The 24,998-nt window shown below is 42.7% G+C and overlaps 1 protein-coding gene across 1 annotated transcript; it reads left to right on the top strand.

Moving 5' to 3' along the window:
• Positions 1 to 20,805: 20,805 nt before the first annotated feature.
• LOC147641370 (indole-3-acetic acid-amido synthetase GH3.5-like) lies at positions 20,806 to 23,443 on the top strand. The gene is made up of 4 exons (XM_086810417.1): positions 20,806 to 21,429; positions 21,534 to 21,635; positions 21,746 to 22,578; positions 22,691 to 23,443. The coding sequence occupies exons 1-4, from the start codon at positions 21,086 to 21,088 to the stop codon at positions 23,311 to 23,313; spliced, it is 1,902 nt and encodes a 633-aa protein (XP_086666543.1). The 5' UTR covers positions 20,806 to 21,085; the 3' UTR covers positions 23,314 to 23,443.
• The last annotated feature ends 1,555 nt before the right edge of the window (positions 23,444 to 24,998 follow it).

Raw genomic sequence — 24,998 nt, 5'->3', positions numbered from 1 at the left:
TAATAGCAGCCCTCTCTTTATTGCCCTCGACCCAACAACTGCGCCCTGCGCATCCTCTCTTACCAGCTTCCTCTGTTCAGTGTTCCCTTCACTCGCACAGGCAGCTCCCAGTCGTGAGCTCTCCACGATCACCTCCCCGACTCAGCCTCTCCTGTACAATCACATCCCGGCCTGCTCTCTTTTCCAGCTCTGCACAGCTTCTCTCCATCTGTACGTTGGCCCCAGAGAGCCCTTCGACGCCAGCCTGTCACCTTTCAGTGGCTGCGCCTTCTTACCAAGTCCCCAACTAGCTCCCATTGCCTGCAGCCAATACACACAACACCCACTCCTTTAAACTAGGCGGCTCCCAACACTATTGTTGACCACGTCGGTGCTCCCTTCATCACCAGCTAGCTCTCGTACCAGGCCAGACCCACGTCCAGCCGTCGCCAGTCTCTTCCTGTCGCCAAGGCCAGCAGCTGCATTTTCTTTCTCCACCCGGCTCCCTTTCTAAAGACCTGCGGTTGCTCCAGTCCTTGCGCTAGGTGATCCTCTCTCTTCTTTCTTCAGTTTTGCAGCTACGCCCCGAGCGAAGGCGACCACACCCAGCTGGCTCTCCCTGGCGTCTCTCTACAGCAAGCCCCCCTTCACTTCGACCCCCGTCACCTTCTCGAAGCGGCCACCTCCCTCACATCTTCCAGACGTTGAGCTGGCAGCCAACCCTTCTTCCATGTGGTTATTTATAAAGTGGCCATGTGGATTATATATATATATATATATATTCTTTTTTAAAAAAGCTTAATAATGGCCATACCCTCAATGGCTTCTCCACTTCGAATCATATCACCGCGTCCATAACCTTCCAATACCAGAACTGCTCCTGGCCACCCTCATCAGCATCATGACTACCAAGCCCATCAATTTCCCAGTCGGTGCTCTGCTTTTAGCAACCATCTGCACACCATATGTTGCAATAAAACTCCCAGATCACTAGCATCTGCTCCGAAAAACAAAACACGTGCATAAACCAGCTCATTGCCAAACCACTCGGCCTGTACACTTGCTAAGGCATTCAGGACAAAATTTATTCGCAAACCATTCACACCACATGTACACTGACCCAAAATACCTCTCAGATTTTAGCCTGACACCACACACCACCTCGCAAAGCACCACCACAAATAGCCCAATAATCTGCCTCGATGAAAGACAAGGCAACATTTGGCTGCTTCTTACTGCTCCAAGAAATCGCTCCCCGAGCCAAGGGTAAAGCCATATCCTAAAGTAGATCTCCTCATGTTTGGATCTCCTTCCCAACCAAAATCACTCCAACCCCATAGACTGACTCAGTCCTTCGATACCCCTCTAGTGTCATAAAAAAATCCAATATCCTTTGTACCTTGCAAATACCACATGGTCCACAATCTTGCATCCCAATGAGTCTTCAAAGGTGTTTGCATAAATAAGGTCAATAGCCCTACTAGAAAACTCAATTCCAATCTGGTGTTCAGCAACCAAATCAATGAACCGACAAGTTTCTGATATATAAAGAGGCATCAACCTACTCACAAGGATCATGCACAGTAAGTTTGGTAATTAGGTCCATCAAAGATGAAATAGGCTTGCAGCTCTCCATCCCAAAAGCCTCCAACAACTCATGAACATAGTATTGTCTGAGAAACAAAGAGCCCCCTCTAGGTCTGCCAAATCTCCAATCCCAAAAAATACATGAAATGGAACCTCAAAGCCTAGAGGTTGCTCAACATACATATCCTCTTGCAAGTCACCATTCAGGAATGCAAATTGAACATCCCTCTGATACACTGGCCACTACTGATGAGAGGCAAGGGCAAGAACTATCCGAATTGTGGCCATCGTAGTTGTTGGTGTAAAAGTGTCCTCATAGTCAATGCTTGGCCGCCCACTAAGCATAGCCCTTAGCCAAGTCTGGCCTTGTGCTTGTCCACGGACCCATTGGACTTATACTTGGTTTTGTAGACACACTTGACAAAAATGAGTGACCGTTTTGATGTCCTTGGAACCAACTCCCAAGTCCCATTCTTATTTATGGAGCATGATTTCGTTCACCGTCATACATACACTCATTCACCCATTTCATGTTGTGTTGATTTGCTTTGATATCTCGTAAATCTGGTCCTTTTGTTCTTTTTCCCTCATGTGAGTGTTCTGAATCCCTCTCTGAAGAGGCAATGGAATATCCACCGTATCTTGTAGTAAGCTTCGTATAACTAAACATATAATGGGCCTCATCCTCTATGTCCTCATGTGAGATATTCTCAGCTCTAAGGAGGTAGGAGGATACCCTAAGCTGGCCGATCGATACGCATAGAATGTGACATGTGTATTTGTACATGGGCTCAAGTATAAAAGGGGTCTCATGGGCCACTATTGTATCTTTTGGACATATTATGATATTTGGTAATTTTGACTCTTGGAGTCTCATGGCTTTCATACCTTAGCTTTTGAAAGGCTATTTCCATCCTCTTGTAAGATTCCTCCCTCCAGCTTTTGAGGTGTAAAAGGTATAAGAACCTCCCCTTCTGTTCTTGAAATTATTCCCCTCTCTAAAATAGAAGAAAGATCTTATTTAGAGAAAATGTCTAGAGAGAGATAATCCAAAATTAAGATATCGTTGGATATAAAAATCCTCCTAGTGTCTAAAATGGATTCCCCTAAAATAGAAGTTCAAAATGAACTTTCCAAGGTGCATTAGGAATTAATTGAAAATGTGTATAAGGGACCTTAGCCTAAGGGTCTACATTTTCAAAAAAATTTAGATTATGGTCCAATTAAGGTTCCAATGGGCCAATTGGAATAATCCAAGTGTTGGAATGAGATAGATCCAAAAGAATAAAAGAAATTACCCAAAAATGAGTAAAGGCTGACATAGATGAAGAGTTGACTGAGTACAAGGTTTATTAGTCTTTTGACTGGTTATACAACCATATTCTGAGTTCTTATCAGAGAGATATGGCCGAAGCAATTTGCTACTTCTGTCAGCGTCTCTACATAGGAAAAACTATAAGAAGGCAGCAGGTAGCATCAAGGTAATCCTAGTGTATATATCCCTTCATTCTTATCTAATATCTTAGAAAAGAAGGTTAGATTTATGTACACGGTTCGAAGAGCACTTGATCATGCCACTCGAGTGAATGGTTGCATCATGCTCACATAGTTCGGAGAGCACTTGTTCATGCCACTCAGGTGAATGGATGCATTGTGGTATGGATAACAAACAAGCTCTCTTGATTTGCAAAGGGAAAGGCTCGATGAAGTAACTTTCGACCCGGTGAGTTATGCCAATTGTGGTGACATTCAGTATAGTAGCTTGGTTTATCTCTTTATCTCTATCAAACGTTCTCACACACCCATGTCTCATTTGAGGGTACAATTTGAGGGTACGGTGTCGCTCATTTGAGTATATGGAATTTTCCGACTTAGGCCCCTTCACTTCTTTTGATTCAAGCTCTTCCTGGAGTATCCAGGGGGTAGCGAGAAGCTCGAAAAAGGCTTTATGCTTTACCCGATCTCCCTGCTAAGCTGAGCCTTACGGGAAATTTCACTAGGCCCTCTACCCGGGGAGAACTTGCCTATCGGCAATCCGATCTCTGGTGTTACTCATGGGGTTTTTGCTGATCAAAGAGGCGGGTATTGTTTGTTCACACACCTCTCTTTGTCACTCTCTCTCTCTCTCTCTCTCTCTCTCTCACACACACACACACACACACACACTCACACACACATCACCTCTCTCTCTCTCTCTCTCTCTCTCTCTCTCTCTCTCTCTCACCCATTGACCTGGCAAACAAGAAGATGGTTGGACAGGATGAGGTTGAAAAGATGTAGGAGGGGAGAAGAGAGCTTGAGCTCTTGCAAGCACACACACACTCACAAAACCCTAAAAGAGAACACACAAGGTGAGAGGCTGAAAATCTTCTTCTTCTTCTTTACACAACACTCAACACACCATATACAAAGATAAGAGTACACAACCAAATACATACTAGGGTTCTCTATAGTGTGAATCCAACTAAATGAGCTGGCGCTATAACTATGCTAGTCTCTAGAATGGCTGTCACATAGCCTGTCATCCCACTGGCCGCATATCACCCATGATCTCACCAACCATGCCAATGGTGTAAGTGTGGGGCCTAAACCCCCAGGCGAGTCATCAGTGTCCACCGCCTCACTAGATGAGCATGATATCTCAACACTCCCCCTCAAGCTCAACTCCATCTCATGTACACCAAGCAAAGCCTTGAATCTGTGGAGCTTATTTGTACCCAATGCTTTGGTGAAGATGTCAGCGACCTGATCCTATGTGCTGACATAAACAAGGTCAACGTCTCCTGCCAAAACCTTCTCTCTGACAAAATGGTAGTGGATCTCTATATGCTTCGTGCGAGCATGAAAAACTGGGTTATTGGCCAACTGTATGGTGCTAATGTTGTCACAGAAAATGACAACTTGTCTATCCACATTGATAGACCCAAATCTTCAAGTAGCTTTCTCAACCAAGCTACCTCACATGCTGCCATAGTAGCACCTCTGTACTCGGCCTCTGTACTGGATAGAGCAACCGTAGGCTGCTTCTTGCTACTCCAAGTCACAGTAGCACTCCCCAAAGAAAACATGAAGCCACTAGTAGATCTTCTATCTGAGATACTACCAGCCCAATCAGCATTTGTGTACCCATGTACACATATCTCTGTCCCAGTTTCATAAAATAGTCCACAATGCAAAGTAGACCTCACATACCTCAGTATGCGTCTCAATGCATCCAAATGCGACTTCCGAAGAACCTGCATAAATTGACTCATCAACCCAGCAGCATAGCTCAAATCTGGCCTGGTGATCGTCATGTAGATCAAGCTTCCTACTATGTGCCTATACATAGTAGGATCCTCCAAAATCATTCCTGAATCTACACTCAACTTGCCATTTTGATCCAATGGCACTGAGATAGGCTTATAGCCTGTCTACCATACTTGGAAAACATATCCAAGCCATACTGTCTCTGTAGTAATCCAATACCATGTGGTGACTTAATCACCTCAATGCTGCCCAAGAAATATGTGAGCTCCCCCAGATCCTTCATCTCAAACTTCTATCTAAGCAAGACCTTTACATCAAAGATCTCTACATCATGGTCTCCCGTAATGATCAGGTCATCTATATAGATGACAACAAGCACAACCCCTCTATCACTGTGTCTCACATACAGCGAGAAATTTGCATTGGCTACATGAAAGCCAATAGTGACAAGATATTCAGAAATCTTGTCACACCATGCTCTTGGTGCTTGTTTTAAGCCATCTATATAGATGCCTTAGGTCAGATGGAGGGGGAGAGTACTTCTCCAATGAGCTCTCTGAATTTTTGAAGAAGAATGGTATTCGGAGACAGTTTACATGCAGATACACTCCGCAGCAACAAAATGGAGTTGCTGAGCAGAAAAACAGGCACATTGCTGAGATTGCGCGAGCATTGATAGAAGAGAAGAATATGCCACATAGCTATTAGGCTGAGGCTGTTTCTATAGCAGTTTACATCATGAACAGGACTCCAACTGTAGCCATACATGATGTAACTCGAGAGGAGAGGTTTACTGGTAGAAAACCTGATTTGTCTTATCTAAAAGTCTTTGGATGCATTGCATATGTGCATGTGCCAGATGAGCTGAGAACTAAGCTGGATCCAAAAGCTTAAAAATGTGTGTTTATTGGATACTCCTTTGAGCAAAAGGGATACAGGTGTTATAACCCTACTACATGTGAGTTGAGGGTAAGCAGGGATGCTGCTTTTGATAAGATGAGTAGCTCGTATGCTGCTGAAAAAGAAGCTATTGGGGCTGATGTGAGTGGAAATGTGGTTGCACAGAATGCAAATCAGCAATCACAGTCTTGGAGTGGACCAGGAGAGTCCTCATCTAGTGGTGCAGTTGATAAACCATGGAGTGGCAGGCTACGTCATAATACCAGTCCTGTAAATGTGATTAGTACATTACATAAAGGCAAAGAGAAAGTGGTTGAGTCCCTTAGTATGCCTGACATTTCTGCAGAGCATTCTCATGTTGATGGAGAGTCTAGTGGCTCAGAGATGAGCCTTAATGAGGAGCTTGGGATACCAGCTATGAGAACACTTGGTGTAAAGAAGGCTATGGAAGCCATGAATGCAAAGCTGCGAAGATATGGGAGAGTGAAGAATCTTGTGCAGAGGTTTACCTATGACGGTTATGTGGCACATCACTATGCAAACATGGCAAAAGTTGTACAAGTTGTAAAGCCCACATGCATTGATGAGGCTGTTGGAAATGTGTGTTGGGAGAAAGCTATGGATGAGGAGATGGATGCACTATATGGAAATGAGACGGGATTTAGTGCAATTTCCTGAAGGCAAGAAAGCTATTGGATGCAAGTGGGTGTACAAAGTAAAACATAACAGTGATGGAAGCATAAGCAGGTACAAGGCTAGATTGGTAGCCAAAGGATATGCACAAACATATGGCATTGATTATGAGGAAACTTTCAGCCCAGTTGCCAAGATGGCAATGGTGAGAGTTGTGATAGCAGTGGCTACGTTAAAGCAATGGTCTTTACATCAGCAGATGGATGTAAAGAATGCATTCTTGCATGGGGATTTGCAAGAAGAGGTGTATATGTTGCAGCCACCTGGTTATGAGGATGTGAGTCACCCCGAGCATGTGTGCAGGTTGAAGAAAGCCTTGTATGGCTTAAAACAAGCACCAAGAGCATGGTGTGACAAGATTTCTGAATATCTTGTCACTATTGACTTTCATGTAGCCAATGCAATTTTCTCGCTGTAGATGAGACACAGTGATAGAGGAGTATCATCCTTATGCATGTTTGATGTGTTTCTTCTTACAAGGTTGTGTTTCACATGGATATAAATGACAAGAAATGGTGGTATGTCATACAAGTCGCTCCTTGTTCAAAGAGTATTGTTCAAGATAGGGATGTTGATGAGCTCATGGATGAAGTGGCAGCTGAAAATGAACATGTGAATGGGTCAAGTATAAGATGAAGAACGTGAGATACCAACAACTAATCAAGATAAAGGTGTCCCTATCCAACATAATGAGGAAGGAATTGAATCTGAGCATAATGATGATGATGAGTCCACTGCTAGTGGGATAGATATTTTTTGTTAATCTTGCAATGGGACCTCTTAGGAATGCTCTTTAGAATGTTTGGATTTTTTTGCAGTATGCGTCTATACACGCATCTATAAATGTGACTATAGTTGCATAGTAGCTACGCACGACTATAGCCATGTACTAAAATTGTGTACACCTTCCGCATCTCTTGTAGCGTATGCCTATGTAGTGCCTCTACTCTATGATTGTAGGTCTTGTTTATTTTGATCCATATGTATACTTGATGCATACTCTATGTGTGATTTGACATACATACATACAATATGCAAGGCTCCAATAATGTGCATGCTTAGAGAATGCAGAAGAGGCTTCTATGCCTATGCAATATTGCTTCTACTCTATGATTGTAGGTATTCTTTGTTTTGGTCTAGATGTATGCTCTAATATGCATACATACAACATGCAAAGCTCCAATAACATAGGCATGCTTTGTATGTATGCTCTAATATGCCTCATGCAAAGCTCCAATAATATGCATGCTTAGAGAATGCATAAGAGGCTTCTATGCATATGTATTGTCTCTACTCTTTGTTTTGGTCCAACACCCTGCTACATAGCTCTAATATGCATGCATACACAATACATATATTCTTTGTATGGATATTACAGCCATGCATGCAAACATATGCTATGTTGAGATATTGAGCTCAACTAGTGCTATGATGGACATTGATGACCCGCCTGGGTGATAAAACCCCTGTGTGCCGTGAACAGGGATTTCACTGACGTAAACGAGAACATGTGAACATGTTAATAACATATGTTAATAACACAAAAAATCTTGTGATCACATGTTATATTCACAAAGCTTTCACAAGGGCCTAAAAAATTTATCTTTGTCGGCCATAAAAAATCTTCTTAGGTGGCCACTGATGACCTGCTATTATGTGAAGATGGTAACATGAGAACATGTGAATAGCTTATTCCCATGTGTAGCCAAGCTTTTAAGGGGTTCCCAAATGGCAAGTGACCTGTTATTTTGTGAACGGTAACATGAGAACATGTGAATAACTTGTTCACATGTGTTATTATCACAAAAAATCTTATGATCACGTGAATATTAAATCCCTGGCCGTGAAGGAATATCAAACGTAAGTGTTTCCACCATGTAATCATTGTGGTACCCACACATGTTCATGGATCAGAGACACCATCCACATAATTTTTCTTTTGTTACTGTTGCCAATTGGTAGGAAATCTTGAAGCTTTTGTGGTTGCTTTTTCACATGCTTCCACACTTATGGCACTGGCATAGTTGGTGAGATTATGGTTGATATGCCACCAGTGGATGACAGGTTGTTGTGTGACAGCCGCTTTGGAGTACTTGAGTTATGGCATAGTTATAGCGATAGCTCATATAGTCGGGTTCACAATATAGACCGACTAATTTATATCTAAGTTGCATTATACGTTAATCAAGATTTGTTTTATACGTGAATAATGTCCTTTTTATACGTTTGCCCTCTAACGGGTGTATTATACGGTGACACATTATATATTTTGGGTTATATATTTAGTCCCTTACATTTCCATCGATAACTTTATCGATCGAAATAAATCACTATAAAAATAGTACATCATTCCCAATGTACTATGTGCACAACTTTCAATATTTGAAGGCTGTAAGCTAAAAAAAGAGGCATTTTCTTCCAAGTGAGTGCTTCTAAAATTGGAAAAAAAAAATATTTCTAATATATTGAGTAAAAAAACCTTAGATATAGGTTTAGATATATACAATTTATCTTTTTTGTGTTCGAAGCTTGCTTCACACTCTAAAGATAAATATCAATGAGTACGTTTTATTCTATTCTTTGCATGAAGTGGTATGCTTCAATATTGCATGCCCATGAATGCAAGAGTCATTAATTAGGAGCATGGGAGTTATTATCACGAGAGGGGCCCATGGTAACCTAGAGTAGCCCATGTCTTATCATCACCCTCTTCGGAGGCTACCTTTAGTCTTAGTGATAGTGAGAATGTAGAAAGACTTTGGGCCTATGGGTAGACTAGCAAGTTGTCTCAAGTGCACTGTTAACCCTTCCTCCAACCACTCTTACATTCATTGACATGCATATGTGTTGCGACCTCTTTTAATTTGTTCAATTAGGGTATTTCTCATATCTAATATTCTTTCTCACATGTTTTCTAGATCAATCGGCTAAAATGGTGTGTGGTCCATAATGGGATTATGTTGATGAGGTAAGACAAGGAAAAACATCATCTCATATGCAGTGTAAAAATATGGTCATGCATTTCATGGTAGCGCTACTAGAATCAAAGAACATTTGTTTGGCATTGTTAATAATGTTGAACATTGCATAATACCCCTTGCGGACTGTTGCATGTGGGATTCCGTTCAATGTAATCCGAAATCCTATTTTTCAAGATGCATTGATGGGTAGTACAACAAAGTTTGGGTTTCAATTGCCTGATTACAATAAAATGCGAACAGAGTATCTTGACAAGATCAAACATATGACTAAACTTCCATTGAAATGTACATACATTGTTTGATTTTGTGCCTATATTTGGTTATATCATTGCAATTGATGGGTGAACTAGCTACCAAAAGAAGCCCTTGATTAATTTTTTTTGCATATGTCCAAGAGGTTTTTTGTTTCTATAGGCTATAGACAGCTCGTTGAAGGAGGAGAAGACCTCTTCATACATACAAAAAATCTATGGCCGGGTAATTTCAAGAGTGGGTGGGCTGAAAAATGGGACAACAATAGTCACAGACAATGCATCAAATTACAAAAGTGCAGGCGAGGCCATATCGGTTAAGTATCCTAAGATAACATGGGTGCCATGTGGTACTCATACAATAAACTTCTTGTTAAAGGATATTGGAAAAATGCCATTCATTCAACCCATTTTATTAGATGCAAACCATGTGGTGAAGTTTATCAAAGAGCACCAATTTTCACATGCTTTGTTTTGTTCAAAGTCACCTAATAAGGAGCCGAAAATCTTTTATGCCACTAGATTTGCTACAACATATTATGTATTACAAAGGTTGTTAGTAGTTCGCCCAACATTAAATGAGACAATGGTAGATAGGAGGTGGGATCTTTGGATAGCCAAGAATTAAAAACACACTGATGTTGCAACTAGGTGTCAGAATTTAATACACTCTCTAATATTTTGGCGAAATGTTGATAAGTTGTCAACATTACTAAGCCTCTTGTAGAACTTCTCAGGATTGTGGACACTGAGAACTTTGTCATTGGTAAAGTGTAATGGTTAATGTCTAAAGCTATATGGCATATAAAATAATTTAACCAATGGAGCCTTGCTTTTTCAAACTCATTCTTAGTCAGCAACAAACAATGAAGTGAGTGGTAATTTTAAAAGAGTATGTGGTCAACTGTTGCCGAGTGATGATGGAAAAGAAGCCTTCCACCAACGTGTGAAGTTTCCTAATAGAATTGGTAGCTTTGGGGATCCATGACACTTGGATGCAATTAAGAAATTGAGTGCTCCAATGTGGTGGAAAGAGTATGGTAGTGAAACATTCGAGCTGCAGCATGTAGCCACACATGTGCTTTTAGTCGTAACCTTGTCAGGAAGTTGTGAAAGAAATTGGTCACTATTCGATTTCATTCACACCAAACAACAAAATTTATTAAAGGCATTGCATGCAACCGACTTGGTATACGTATTTTGCAATATAAGAATGTTACATATGCCTCAAAATATAGCTACTCTGTCGTGATGCACAATCTTGTATGCCATTGTCTTTGACTACTACCACAGTTGCAGAAGAGAGATGTAGTGAAGATGAGGATGAATGGGAAGTACGATCAGATGCCTCAGATATGGATGAAGTTGATGATATAGTGCTAGTGCTAGTAGAAGAATAATGTACTTGTACTCATCAACTTAAAATAATCAATCTCACTAACATGCAATGCAACTTGAAATACAACATCAAATTTTTGCGAGTATATATTTTCAAAACCAGAGGTTGCCATTATAGTTTTAAATCATCTTTTACAACTAAATGTTTTTTAGTCTTTAAAAAAATATCTAAAAAAGATTTTGTGTCACTGAGACAAGTCTTCTACATCCTCTTGGGTGATGCCTCCATCTAAATCACCACCATGAGCACCTTGTAAGTGGCCAACTACTAGCACCAGCACCAACACTTGCTAGGCTTCCAAGTAGATCATCAATGTTGAATAGCTCAGTGACACATTTCTCGGACTTTGATAGCGTGTAATCACTACATGATGGAGCTTTTTGGTTCTGTGCACGTAGTGATGCAACCTCTGCTTCAAGTCGAGCAATCCTCTTAGTCACACTCTTTGTTGTTTGTCCTTGGCTTGCAAGGGCAATTCCTTGGTTGGCCATCTCGACGATCTTCTCATGCTCATTATGTAACAAGATGATGAGACAATTTTGTGCTGGCAAGGGAATATTTTCTCTTCTTGCAGTTGCTTGTTCCTTAGGTCTACCTAGACCAATTCCTACATTCTTTGGACAAGACGTCCAATCTACTCGTCTCTTTAGGATATCTTGGAAGAACACCTATTGAATAAAATATAATGCCATGTGATTTTTGTTTGGCATTTCTCTCTCTTTCTTTATAAACCTTAGTAGCAAAACCTTGGCCAATCCCACATGCTGAAGATCAAAGAGTTTCAGCAGGGACCCCTTCCTTTCTTGACCACTTATCCAGAACAAAGTGTCACGTACAAAGTGGGAAGGACATACCTTCCTCACATCCTTAAGTGCTAGGGGATCTCCCTCCAAACTTCTTCATTTGAGATGTCCTTAAAGAAATTTGACAGATCTTTCTCTCCAAATCAACGAGTCTCCTCTTGTAGTATGCGCTGGGACTCTGCATGATCTAATCCCTCTCAACCTGCGGCGGATGTCTATATCCTTTGCAAAAGCTCCTTCAGCCCGCCATTTGGTTAATTTGTATTCACAAAAAAAAGTTAATTTTATTATATTTAATGAAAAAAATTTATATACAAATAAGCAATTAATATGCAAAAAAATTAGAAACAATCATATGCAAACAATTTAGTATAGTCATACTTGAATATTCCATACAATTTAAAGATGCACAGTCACAGTAGCCACACTTGAATTTTTGAGATAATTTACAGTAACATTGTGTTATGTGAGTGAACTTTCTTGAGAATTTAATTATATTTATTCAATAAAAATTATAGTTAGAGATGAGAGTATATGAATATCTCTAAACAATTAGAGAAATATAAAGAAAATAAATTTATGATAAAAATAGCATATTTATGATAAAGATTCCCAAAAAGTAGGTCTGTTTTTTCATATGGTTGAATTTAGCGAAACAGCCCACGACGACGTTACACAGTACTTTGTACTGAAGTTAGTACTTTCTACTAAAGTTTTATGACCAAAATTGTGTTTCGAGCAGATCTCGATCTCTGTTCTGTCATTGTAAGGTATTTTCTATAGTTTTGGGAAGTTCTCGTTTGAGAACTATCTCTAGTCAAAATCTAGTTATTGTATTGTGCAATAGTGCATTTTGGTAGTGCAAACAATGTTTGCACATGTATTGTTGACATTGGGTGATCTAGTGACCTACAGGTTGTGCTGAAGTACTATTGCAGTCGTTACAGAAGATACTACTATGTTACAAGTTGCATATAGAAATTGTCTATTGTAGTTTTTTTATTGTTATAGGAAAACATTTTTGGTGACGGAATCAATCAGATTGCTAGTGAGAAGCTGGAAAAGAATAACTTCCATGCCTGGAAGTTCAGAATGACCAATTTTCTTATGGGTAAAGGTTTTTGGGACTATGTCGAAGGAGACAATGAGGAGCCTCCTGAGTTGTCTGAAGAGAATGTCACTCGAGAAGACATAAAGGCATTCAAGTATTGGAGCCAAGGTGCAAGGAAAGTCATGTATTGGCTTTCCATTAGTGTCACAAACACATTGATAGGACACATAGAGAATGCCAACACTCCAGTAGTTACACATGGCAAAATCTGGTGCAGATGTTCTAGACCAACAAAAAGGCAAGGAAATTGTAGCTAAAGCAAGAGCTACATACTGTGGCAAAGAAAAGCATGTCAATCAATGAGTATGCTTTAAAGATCAAGGACATTTTTGCATCCCTTAGGTCTACCAATGTATCGATGGAAGATGATGACTTGGTAAGTGTCTATTTGAATGGGCTTGGCAAAGAGTACAAGCCATTCAAGACCTCTATTGCAGTCAGGGAGAATATTCCCAACTTTCAGAAGTTGGTGTATATGCTGATCATAGAAGTCTTTAGGTGAGGACTCCTCTTCACAAAGTAAGAACACATCAGAACAGGCCTTCTACTCCAATTCAGGTAGAGGTAGAGGTAGAGGTAGAGGTCGTGGTGGTCGAGGCCAAGTGGTGGCCGACAAGGAAATCAGAATTCTGGACAACAACACTCAATGATTCATAATAGCAATCATATGCATATAGCATACAGTGCTATTATTGTGGCAAACCAGGGCACATGAAAAAGGACTACTATAAAAAACATAGTGACATTAAAAGTAGTAAGTTGCAGTAAGACAACTATGCATCATCTAGTAGACAAGGAGGCGATGATAGAAGTGAGTAGTTGTTTGTGAGGCAGCACATGCTCAGTTCCATAACAAGAGATGTGTCAAGATCTCAAGATACATGGTATGCGGATTCTGGTGCCTCTAACTACATGACCAATCATGCTGAGTGGTTTAGAGACATGTAAAAAATGAAAAAACTAGGTTATGTAGAAACAAGTGATGATACTGCGCAAGTTGATAAAGTGCTATTGTCTATGCAAGATGGTAAAATGAAGTACTTGGAAGATGTACTTCATGTTTTAAATATTACAAAGAACCTCATTTCTATTGGACAGATGGTTAAGTAGGGTCTACAAGTGAGGTTTAATCCTCAAGGATGTTTTGTGGAAGAGTTCAAAAATCAGTGTCGCTTGGTTGCAAAGGGTAATAGAAATGGCAGGATGTTTACTTTGGATGTGAACATGCCTCCAGTAAAGGCAGCCATGTTTGTGCATGAAACAGGTGTCATTGTAGATATTGACATATGGCACAAGCACATTGGTCATGTGAATGTACAATGACTAAAGTCTATGCTGGCCCAAAATATTGTTGTAGGTTTGCTAAAGTTTAAGGTTGACGGTATGCACAAAGTATGTGAAGCATTCCAGCTAGGTCAGCAGGCCAAAAATGTTTTTTCACATGAAAAGCATGTCAGTGTGCAAGGCCATTAGATGTCATTCAGATGTAGGGGGACCGACTAAGACTGTAAGAATTGCAAGTTGTAAGTACTATGTTACATTCATTGATGACGACACCAGGAAAGTGTGGGTTTATTTCATGAAGGAGAAAGTGAGGTGTTTTCTCACTTTCAAAGATTTAAAGCCTTGGTCGAGAAGGAAACAGAGTGAAAGCAATAGAAGATGTTGATGTAAGAAGTGCTGATGTTGCACCACATGTAGAGCAGCAATCACATGTTCTTAGTGGAGCTACAGAGTCCTCTAGCAGTGGATCCAATATTGGCGATGTAGGTATACATGTATCATGCAAAGAAAAGGAAAAGGTAGACCAACCTTTTGTGCCTAATCTGTCAGCAAGTCACTCATATGTGGATGCTGACTCTAGCGGCTCTAAGCAAAGCCTTGATGTGAGGAGCTTGGCATCCCATCTGTGGTTACTCTTGGTGTAAGGAGAACGGGGACTATTTTGAGTATACCTAGCAGTGATCCAGGTATACGCAAGTCTATGAGGGTTAGGTACCTTATATTGACAGATTGAGATATGATGGATATACAACCCATCATTATGCTTACATGGTTAAAGCAATACAAGAATTGGAGCCCACTTGTTTTTGAGCAAGCACTTGAAAATAAGAAATGGGAAGATGCCATAAATGAGGAGACGGCAGCATTGGATACAAATGCAACATGGGAGTTAGTGCCTTTGCTGCCTAAGGAAAAGAAGGAAATTGGATGTAAGTGAGTGTATAAAGTCAAGCATAACACTGATGGTTCAGTGAGCACGTATAAGGCAAGATTGGGGCCAAAGGCTATGCGCAGACTTATGACATTTACTATAAAGAGAAATTCAGCCCGGTTGCAAGAATGGCAACCATGAGAGTTGTCATTACTATGGATGTAGCAAAGGGTTGGTCTTTACATCAGATGGATATATAAAGAATGCCTTCTTGCATGGTGATTTGTAAGAAGAAGTTTACATAATGCTGCCACCAAGTTATGAGAGTGATACACATCTAGATTTTGTGTGCAGGTTAAGCAAAGCCTTGTATGGCTTAAAGCAGGCACCTAGAGCATGGTCAAACAACATCGAGGAGTATCTTGTTACTATTGGATTTCAAATATCCAATGCATATTTGTCACTTTGGGTGAAAAAGATAGATAGAGGGATCATGTTGTTAGTCATCTACGTAGATGACTTGATTATATAGTGATGTTGAAATACATGATGTCACGAAACTTTTGAAGCAAAAGTTTGAGATGAAGGATTTAGGTGAGTTGCAGTATTTCTTGGGCATAGAGATAGTGAGATCACCTCATGGCATTTTGTTATTATAGAGGCAATATGGCTTGGACATATTATCCAAGTATGGTATGACAGGCTGTAAGCCTTTTTCAGTGCAATTGGAGCATAACACAAAGATTTCCGCAGATACAAGTGAGCTTTTGAAGGATCCCACTACATACAGGCCCATAGTGGGTAGCTTGATCTACATGACCATTACTAGGCCATACTTGAGTTATGTTGTTGGACTTGTGAGTCAATTTATGCAGGCCCCTAGGAAGCCACACTTGGATGCGGCTAAATAGATTCTCAGGTACATAAAGTCCACAATTGATTATGGACTTTTCTATGAGGCTGGTATAGAGATACAACTACATGGGTATATAGATGCTGATTGGACTGGTACTGTTGCAGACATAAGATCTACCAGTAGTTTTATGTTCTCATTTAGGAGTGTTGTTGTGAGTTGGAGCAGTAAGAAGTAGCCAATAGTTGCCTTGTCGAGTTCAGAGGTAGAGTACAGGGGTGCTGCTATGGCAGCTTGTGATGTAACTTGGTTTCAAAAGTAACTTGGTGATATGGGTGAGGCCGTAGATAGGGCAGTTGTCATTTATTGTGACAACATGAGTAGCATACAGTTGGTGGCCCAGTAATTCAGTATACCATGCTAGAACGAAGCACATTGAGATGCACTATCACTTTGTGAGGGAGAAGGTTTTAGCAAGTGATGTAGATCTTGTATATGTCAGCACAAAGGATTAAGTGGCTGAGTTCTTCACAAAGGCATCGGGCACAGAGAAGCTTTACATGTTTAGAAGCCTCTTTGGAGTCAAGCGCATGGAGTTGAGCTCGAGGGAGAGTGTTGAGATATAGAGCTCAACTAGTGCTATGACGGAGATTGATGACCTACCTCGGTGATAGCTTCCGCACTTATATCACTAGCATGGTTGATGAGATTATAGTCGATATGCCGCCATTGGATGATAGGCTTTGTAACAGTAGCCACTTTGGAGTACTAGAGTTATGACATAGTTATAGCGCTAGCTCATATAGTCGAGTTCACACTATAGAGCGACTACTTTGTATGTTGTTGTAGGAGAGTACTTTCGCTTAATGTACTCTTATCTTTTAGTTATATTGTTATAGAGAAGAGAAGAAGAAAGAAGAAAATTCAGCCATTCATCTCTCTTGTGTCTTGCACTCTTGTGTGTGTGTGTGTGTATATGTGTGTGTGTGCTTGCAAGGAACTCAAGCTCTCTCTCTCCACCACATTCTCTTTATATGCATGCTCTATGTGGTGTGCTCTAATATGCATGCATGTATATATATACGTTATGTATACTCTATGTAGACTATGCATGGATATTAGCTCAGATATTAGCTATGTGTAGACTATGCATGGATATTAGTTCAAATATGCATCCATGCATATGTATGTCTTGTGTATGCTCTATGTATGGATATGTATGTTTTATGTATGCTCTATGTATGGATATTAAAGCTATGCAAGTGGTTAATGAAAAGAAGGTCTTGAGTGTATATACAATAGAGGCATTGTACCAATTTTCAACAGGCTATATAAAAAACCCCAAGAAACACAATCCAAGAAACCTTTATTAGCAGCATAGGAACACCATGTCTGGGACAGTGGGACTGGACGAACGTTGACAAGCTAGCCAACAAGTCGAACAAGTCATCCAACTAGGCATTCGAACTTTAAGTGGGTGCGTAGCGTGTGGCTCTGCGCTCTTAACGACAAGAAGTTGGAACATCTATATACTCTTCAGGCATTGTACCGTGGACAAGGAATTATCATCAGGCTACAACATAGCCTAACAAAAGCCTTAACATATTACTTGTGGCTCAAAACATTTCATACAAGCTTCTCCCGACACAGAAGCCTTACTTACACAACCATAAAAATACTCAGGCCTGGATTTACTGCCAAGGGAATTCGACCACGGCCACACCACCTCTGGAATTCAACCTTGCATCTGACGACCAAGCCTCCAGCCACAAACACATCAACACTCTGACCTGTCCCTGCCGAGGATACACCACATCCTCAATCACCGCGAACCTCTCGCCTGCTTGCTGTGCCAATCACACCAGAAAGAACCCGGCCACTCTCACTCTTCAGAAGGCGCCCCACCAGCTAACCCTCAACTCTCTCTGTAGCCCATCACTTCTGCATGTGTCGCCACCAGCAGCTACCTAAACATCTCTCTTTCTCTCTCTGTCTCTCTCTGTGCTGATCCTCTGCCAGCCACTTCCTCTCTTCCTCTTGCAGCTTATCTGCAGTGCTTTCGGCCCCACGAGCCTCTGCACTTTCCTTGTCCCCTGCTGTCCACTGTCAGCTTAAGCTTCCGGTCTTCAGCACCTACCTGTGCTTCCACTTCCGGCTTCACCTATGCAGCCCACACCAGCCACACTCTTTGCACCAGCCAGCCTCTGCACTTTCCTTGTCCCCTGCTGTCCACTCTCAGCTTAAGCTTCCGGTCTTCAGCACCTACCTATGCTTCCACTTCCGGCTTCACCTATGCAGCCCACACCAGCCACACTCTTTGCACCTATCAACCCCTTGCCAACTTCTCTGCGCCAACCACTGCTTCCACTTACACGTCCCCTCTACTCTGCCAGCCAGTCGCCTTTAACACCAGTAGCTGTGCCAGCATCTCTTTTGAGAAGCCCCCCCAGTCTTCTGCGCCAGCCACTACCCACTCCAGTCACCTGCTTGTCAGCCTATCACTTCTACATGTTCCCTCCACTGTCGCCAGCCCGACAGCTTTTGACGCCAAACAGCTCTCTGGCTGCCAAACACGAATCCTGGCGGACCCTTTGCGCCTTCAGCCACGTCTGAGAGCCTGCAGCTCTCCCAACGAACCCCTTGCGCACTCAGCGCCTCTTCAAAGGCTGCGCCTAGCCTGTCCATGCTAGAGCCGAATTCTCACCTGCGTATCTGTCCTCTTGTACCCGGTTCGCCCTTCGCCAACTTTCTGGAACTCCTCGCTATAGCGGCTACTTGGCAACCAAACAATCAGCCATGTGGCCTTTTACATTGGCGGCCACGTTAATTATCATTTTCCTAAGGCCTAGAAGATGGCCATGCCAAATACCTTCCATTTCACACCTATGCTCAAGGCTACACTGGCCCCTTTCAATCTTTTATTGCCCATGCCTCCACACACCTTAATACAGCTTCCAATGCCCACTCATTTTTTTGGACGCATACACATACGAGCCATCAAACAGCTGATACCACCTACAGCTGACCTTACTCCAGACAGGCCTGCACAAGCTCAAAACAAAACCGTCCACCCTGTACATCTGCCAAGGCATTCCAAAGCAAAACTCTCCACACATGCCATGCACACGTATGTACACAAGCCCAGGACACCTCTCAGAAAAACGCCTGACACCACCATTGGATGATAGGCTATATAACAGTAGCCACTTTGGAGTACTAGAGTTATGACATAGTTATAGCGCTAGCTCATATAGTCGGGTTCACACTATAGAGCGACTACTTTGTATGTTGTTGTAAGAGAGTACTTTCCCTTAATGTACTCTTATCTTTTAGTTATATTGTTATAGAGAAGAGAAGAAGAAAGAAGAAAACGCAGCCATTCATCTCTCTTGTGTCTTGCACTCTTGTGTGTGTGTGTGTGTGTGCTTGCAAGGAACTCAAGCTCTCTCTCTCCCCCACATTCTCTTTATATGCATGCTCTATGTGGTGTGCTCTAATATGCATGCATGTATATATATACGTTATGTATACTCTATGTAGACTATGCATGGATATTAGCTCAGATATTAGCTATGTGTAGACTATGCATGGATATTAGTTCAAATATGCATCCATGCATATGTATGTCTTGTGTATGCTCTATGTATGGATATGTATGTTTTATGTATGCTCTATGTATGGATATTAAAGCTATGCAAGTGGCTAATGAAAAGAAGGTCTTGAGTGTATATACAATAGAGGCATTGTACCAATTTTCAACAGGCTATATAAAAAACCCCAAGAAACACAATCCAAGAAACCTTTATTAGCAGCATAGGAACACCATGTCTGGGACAGTGGGACTGGGCGGACGTTGACAAGCTAGCCAACAAGTCGACTGCAGTTGAACAAGTCAACCAACTAGGCAATCGAACTTTAAGTGGTAGCGTAGCGTGCGGCTCTGCGCTCTTAACGACAAGAAGTTGGAACATCTATCTATATACTCTTCAGGCATTGTACCGTGGACAAGGAATTATCATCAGGCTACAACATAGCCTAACAAAAGCTTGACTAGAAGCATCACCGAAATCAAGGAACACCATGTCTGGTAGACTGGTTGGAGAGAATTCCTCACGAGCTGGCGAGCAGTACTTTGACTGTTGAAGATAATTCCTCAGAGTTGAAAGTGATCATAGTGGCAGACGTCAGGACTGTGTAGGACCTCTGTCTCTCCTGCAGCTGCAGAAAGACAAAATCAAAGCGCAAGGGGTACGCCATAGGTGACGGTAGAACTCTGTAGGACGTCCTGAAACCAAAAGAGTCACTCAGTGCTACACTGCCAAGTTCCAACGTAGAAAACACACGTGAGCATACCTACGGGCGCATTCAGGCGGCTCGACAAATGTCTTTTCTGGAAACGGTGGGCACTGGGCAGTGGGTCTCTGGAATCTGAAGAGGTTGGCCGCGGGCCTGTTAACGGCAGGGTCCAGGCAGCCGGCCGGGGATTGGGAATCATTGATCCATAGCTCCAGAGTTGGGCATTGTTGGGGAAGCTTCTTCTACAGGAGGGAGTCAGAGCTTGCGGCTCTCACTCAACATGACAATATGCAACAGTCCAAAATTCAACATGCCAACTTGCCGCGCGTCACACGGTACAGACGGAACATGTCGGGCAAAGAGGGCGACACAATCACAGCTATCTCCGCCCCTCTTGTCGCCGGCCCGGGCCGCTGTCCCCTGCACAGTAAGCACAAGCCGACCCGGGTCTGCTGCAGAAGGTAGGTCCCCAGCTACAGTTCCATTTCCCCTTGGGCCTTTCTATAAATTTGTAGGAGAGAGCTACACAGGTCCTCCAAGCTGCAACTTCCTCCGCTTTGCCTTATTTCAACAAGCTGCCATTGTTTAATTCTCCTCGGCTTTGCCTTGTTTCAACAAACCATTGCACTTCTCCGCTTATCGTTTCACTGTTCATTACTTCCTCCGTTTTGCCTTCTACCAAGCCATTATTATCCTCCGCTTTGCCTTGTTCCAAGCCATTGTACTTCTCCGCTTAGCGTTTCAGTACTACTGGTTACTTCCTATCGAAGGCGGAAGCGGCCTGTGATCTCACAATTGTAACCTCAATACAATTTGAAATTTGTCACCATGCAAATGACCGCTCAGGCTGCTAGTGGGACGGCCTCTTCTTGTAATGGAAACTCTATCAGCCCTAGTAAAGACAATGACAAGAAGGCTCTGGAGCTCATCGAGAGCCTGACCCTCAATGCAGACCACGTGCAGCAGCAAACCCTCTCCGCCATTTTGGAGAGGAACGCACGCACCGAGTACCTGGGAAGGTTCGGCCTGAATGGAAGGACTGACCGTGCGACGTTCAAGGAACTTCTCCCCGTGATTACCTACGAAGATCTTCAGCCCGAGATTCAACGCATAGCTAATGGAGATACTGCACCAATACTGTCCGGCCACCCAGTGTCGGAGTTTCTGACGAGGTGCCTTGGCCGCAGGAGTCTGTAGTACTGTATAGCGTGTTTATATCTTGTACTTTATGTAATGAGATTGTTAAAGCTGAACATATTACTTGTGGTTCTTACAGCTCTGGAACTTCTGCCGGAGAGCGTAAATTGATGCCTACCATACACGACGAGTTCGAACGGCGGTGTCTCCTCTACAGCTTCCTCATGCCTATCATGAACCAGTAAGCACGTCGATCAAGGTTCTAAGTACTAGGCTAACTAGAGACGCCCGATATTGGCGAGTCTCACGTCAGTTCCAACGTACTGATCTAAATCTTGGATTGCTTAGTAGGTACATGCCCGATCTCGACAAGGGCAAGGGGATGTACTTCTTCTTCATCAAGTCGGAGGTGAAGACACCGGGCGGCCTCCTGGCTCGCCCCGTTCTCACTAGCTACTACAAGAGCCATTGGTTCACGGAGCGGCCATACGACCCCTACAACGTGTACACCAGCCCCAACGAGACAGTGCTGTGCCCGGATGCCCACCAGAGTATGTATTGCCAGCTGCTGTGCGGGCTGCTGCAGCGCGCGGAGGTGCTGAGGATGGGTGCCGTCTTCGCGTCGGGCTTCCTCCGAGCCATCCGCTTCCTGCAGGAGCACTGGAGGAACCTCTGCCACGACATCCGCACCGGCCACCTCAGCGATGCCATCACGGACGCGCCCGCCAGGTCTGCGGTTGGAAAGCTCCTTTCGAGGCCCAATGTCGACCTCGCCGACCACGTCAGCCAGGCTTGTGTGGATGCGGAGGCTTCTAGCTGGAAAGGAGTGATCACGCGGATCTGGCCTCGCACCAAGTACATCGACGTCATCGTGACGGGCGCGATGGCGCAGTACATCCCGACCTTGGATTTCTACAGCGGGGGTTTGCCCCTCGTGTGCACAATGTACGCCTCGTCCGAGTGCTATTTTGGTGTTAACCTCCTCCCCCTCTGCAAGCCCGCCGAGGTCTCCTACACCATCATTCCCAACATGGCCTATTTCGAGTTCCTCCCAACCAACCGAGCTTCTTCATCAGTAGCAGCAGGACGTCTAGCTGCGGGCTCTCAGGTGAGCTCAGAGCTCGTGGAGCTTGCTGATGTACAAATAGGCCAGGAATACGAGCTCGTCGTCACCACCTACGCAGGTATTACATGAAAACCCCTAAGCTCCTCATCTGTAGTATGAAGCTTAGAACTAATATTCCACAGAAGCTTGTGTGCCTAACCCAGTGCGGCTTTCCTCTCTCTCGCGCCCAGGCCTTTACCGTTACAGCGTGGGGGATATGCTCCGCGTGACCGGATTCCACAACAATGCTCCACAGTTCCAGTTTGTGTGCCGGAAGAACGTCGCCCTTAGCATCGACTCCGACAAGACGGACGAAGAGACGCTGCACAAGGCGGTCAAAGCTGCGACGGCCACGCATCTGGACCAGCACTCGGTAAGGCTCTTGGAATACACGAGCTTCGTAGATCTCTCTACCATTCCTGGTCACTACGTTCTCTTCTTTGAGCTGCAATATGTGCAAGATCACCACCAGCTAGAGTTTCTAGACATGGCCCCCATGTCCAAGGTCTTGGAGGAGTGCTGCATCACCATCGAGGAGAACTTGGACTCCGTGTACCGCCAAGGGCGAGCCTCTGATAAGTCTATCGGGCCTCTCGAGATTAGACTAGTGAAACCTGGCACTTTTGACCACCTCATGGATTACTGCTTGAGCAGAGGGGCATCCATCAACCAGTACAAGGCCCCACGTTGCGTCAAGTCTGCGGCCATAGTAGAGCTCATGGACGCCAGAGTCTCCGCCAGCCACTTCAGCCCACGCTGCCCGTCGTGGATCCCAGCTGCAGGCGGTTGCCGTCGCACATTATCAACCGATTAACTTGTAAACCCAAGTTGAAGTTAACCAACCCACACTCACACGATGTTCACGTTCGAGTCTCAATATCGAATGTTTTTTTTTTAACTTCAACTTTGATCTGTAGTTTGAAGCATTCCAGAGAAGCTTGAAGAACACAAGCAAAAGTCCAAATTTGCTACATCTCAAAGACACCTTTTTCTTATTCAATCTAATAATCATGATTTCCTATATACGGATCTAACAAATTTCATTATTTATCTAGCAAATAAGTGATTCCCATATAGAAAATGACAATATCTATATAGGAACCCTTCTAGCAAAAAAGAGTTTTTTTTATGTAAGAAATGTGAATATCTATGTAGGAAATTAATCTTATAGCTAATAAATAAGTTTTCACTATATAACAAGTAGCATTTCCTATATAGCATTGTGGAGTTTTCATATAGTAAATAATAAAAACTAATAAGCAGCCCAATCATAATCTAAAAAAGCATAGAAATCTAGCATCAATGATCCCCCCTTGGGATAAAACAACCCAAGATACCTAGTGCCACTCTAGAAAGACCTACTTAACTACCTACTACTAATGCTTAATGCCTAGGTTATGCATAAATTTTCTCACACCTATGAGATTGCAAACTAAATATCTAGCCTTGTAATGTATACATAAATGAGGCAACCAATAGCTTACTGATAATAGAGAGAGACAACAAAGTAATCTCCAATATCATGAAGAATAAGTTTCAAAACTATTTCCATAGGTGTAGCCATAGGTATGAAATCCTCAAGGCCTACTCTATGGAGCAATGTCTCAATATACTTTGTTTGACACAAAGTAATACCTCTATTGAAGTACTTAAATTGATGCTCGAATAATGCTTCAAGTAGCCTAAGTTTGACATCTCAAAAGTTGAATTCAGCCTTGAAACAACAATACACGTCTCATTTGGACTAGTAAGCAACATGTCAACCACATATAACACAATAATCAAAAGTACATCGCCTTCTTGTTTGTTATTTGACATACAAGGTGCTCTTTGTTGTACTATTACAAAAACCATGCACAGTCAAGTATGCATGTATTTTCTCTTACAAATCATGGGATGCTTTCTTTAAACCATACAATGATTTCTTCAACTTGCACACTTTGATTTCTTGCCCTTTTTGAAAACTCATGCATGGGACTTCAACACCTTACCACTAGGCTGTGTCTCCATTGGCTTACACCTTAAACCCTAGACCCTAAACTCTACACCCTAAACCCTATGTGCCAAACCCTACATCTTAGATCCCAAACCCTAAACCCTAGACCGCAGTCTCGAGACCCTAAACCCTGGACGCTAGGCCCTAGGCCCTAGACCCCAAACACTAAACCCTAAACCTTATGTCCTAACCCCTAAATCCTAAGCCCTAAGACCTAAATCCTAGATCCCAAATGCTAAATTCCAAATCCTAAACCCTAAATCCTAAACCCTAAACATGTAGACCCTAGATCCTAAACATGTAAACCCTAGATCCTAAAATCCTATAACCTAGTCCTCCCCAAACCCTTAATCCTATGTCCCAAACCCTAAACCTATAGACCCTTGATCCTAAGTCCTGAACTCTAAACCTTACTCCTTAGATGTAGACCACTAGACCGTAAACCCTTAAGCCCTAACACCTAAACCCTAAGTCCTAGACCCCAAACCCTAAATCATGAATCA

Source organism: Cibotium barometz, chromosome 2, assembly GCF_041138505.1.
Source record: "Cibotium barometz isolate CiBa-2024 chromosome 2, ASM4113850v1, whole genome shotgun sequence".
Classification (NCBI taxonomy): Eukaryota; Viridiplantae; Streptophyta; class Polypodiopsida; order Cyatheales; family Cibotiaceae; genus Cibotium; species Cibotium barometz.
Note: the sequence above shows the minus strand (reverse complement) of the source record. Positions and strands in the feature narration are given on the sequence as shown.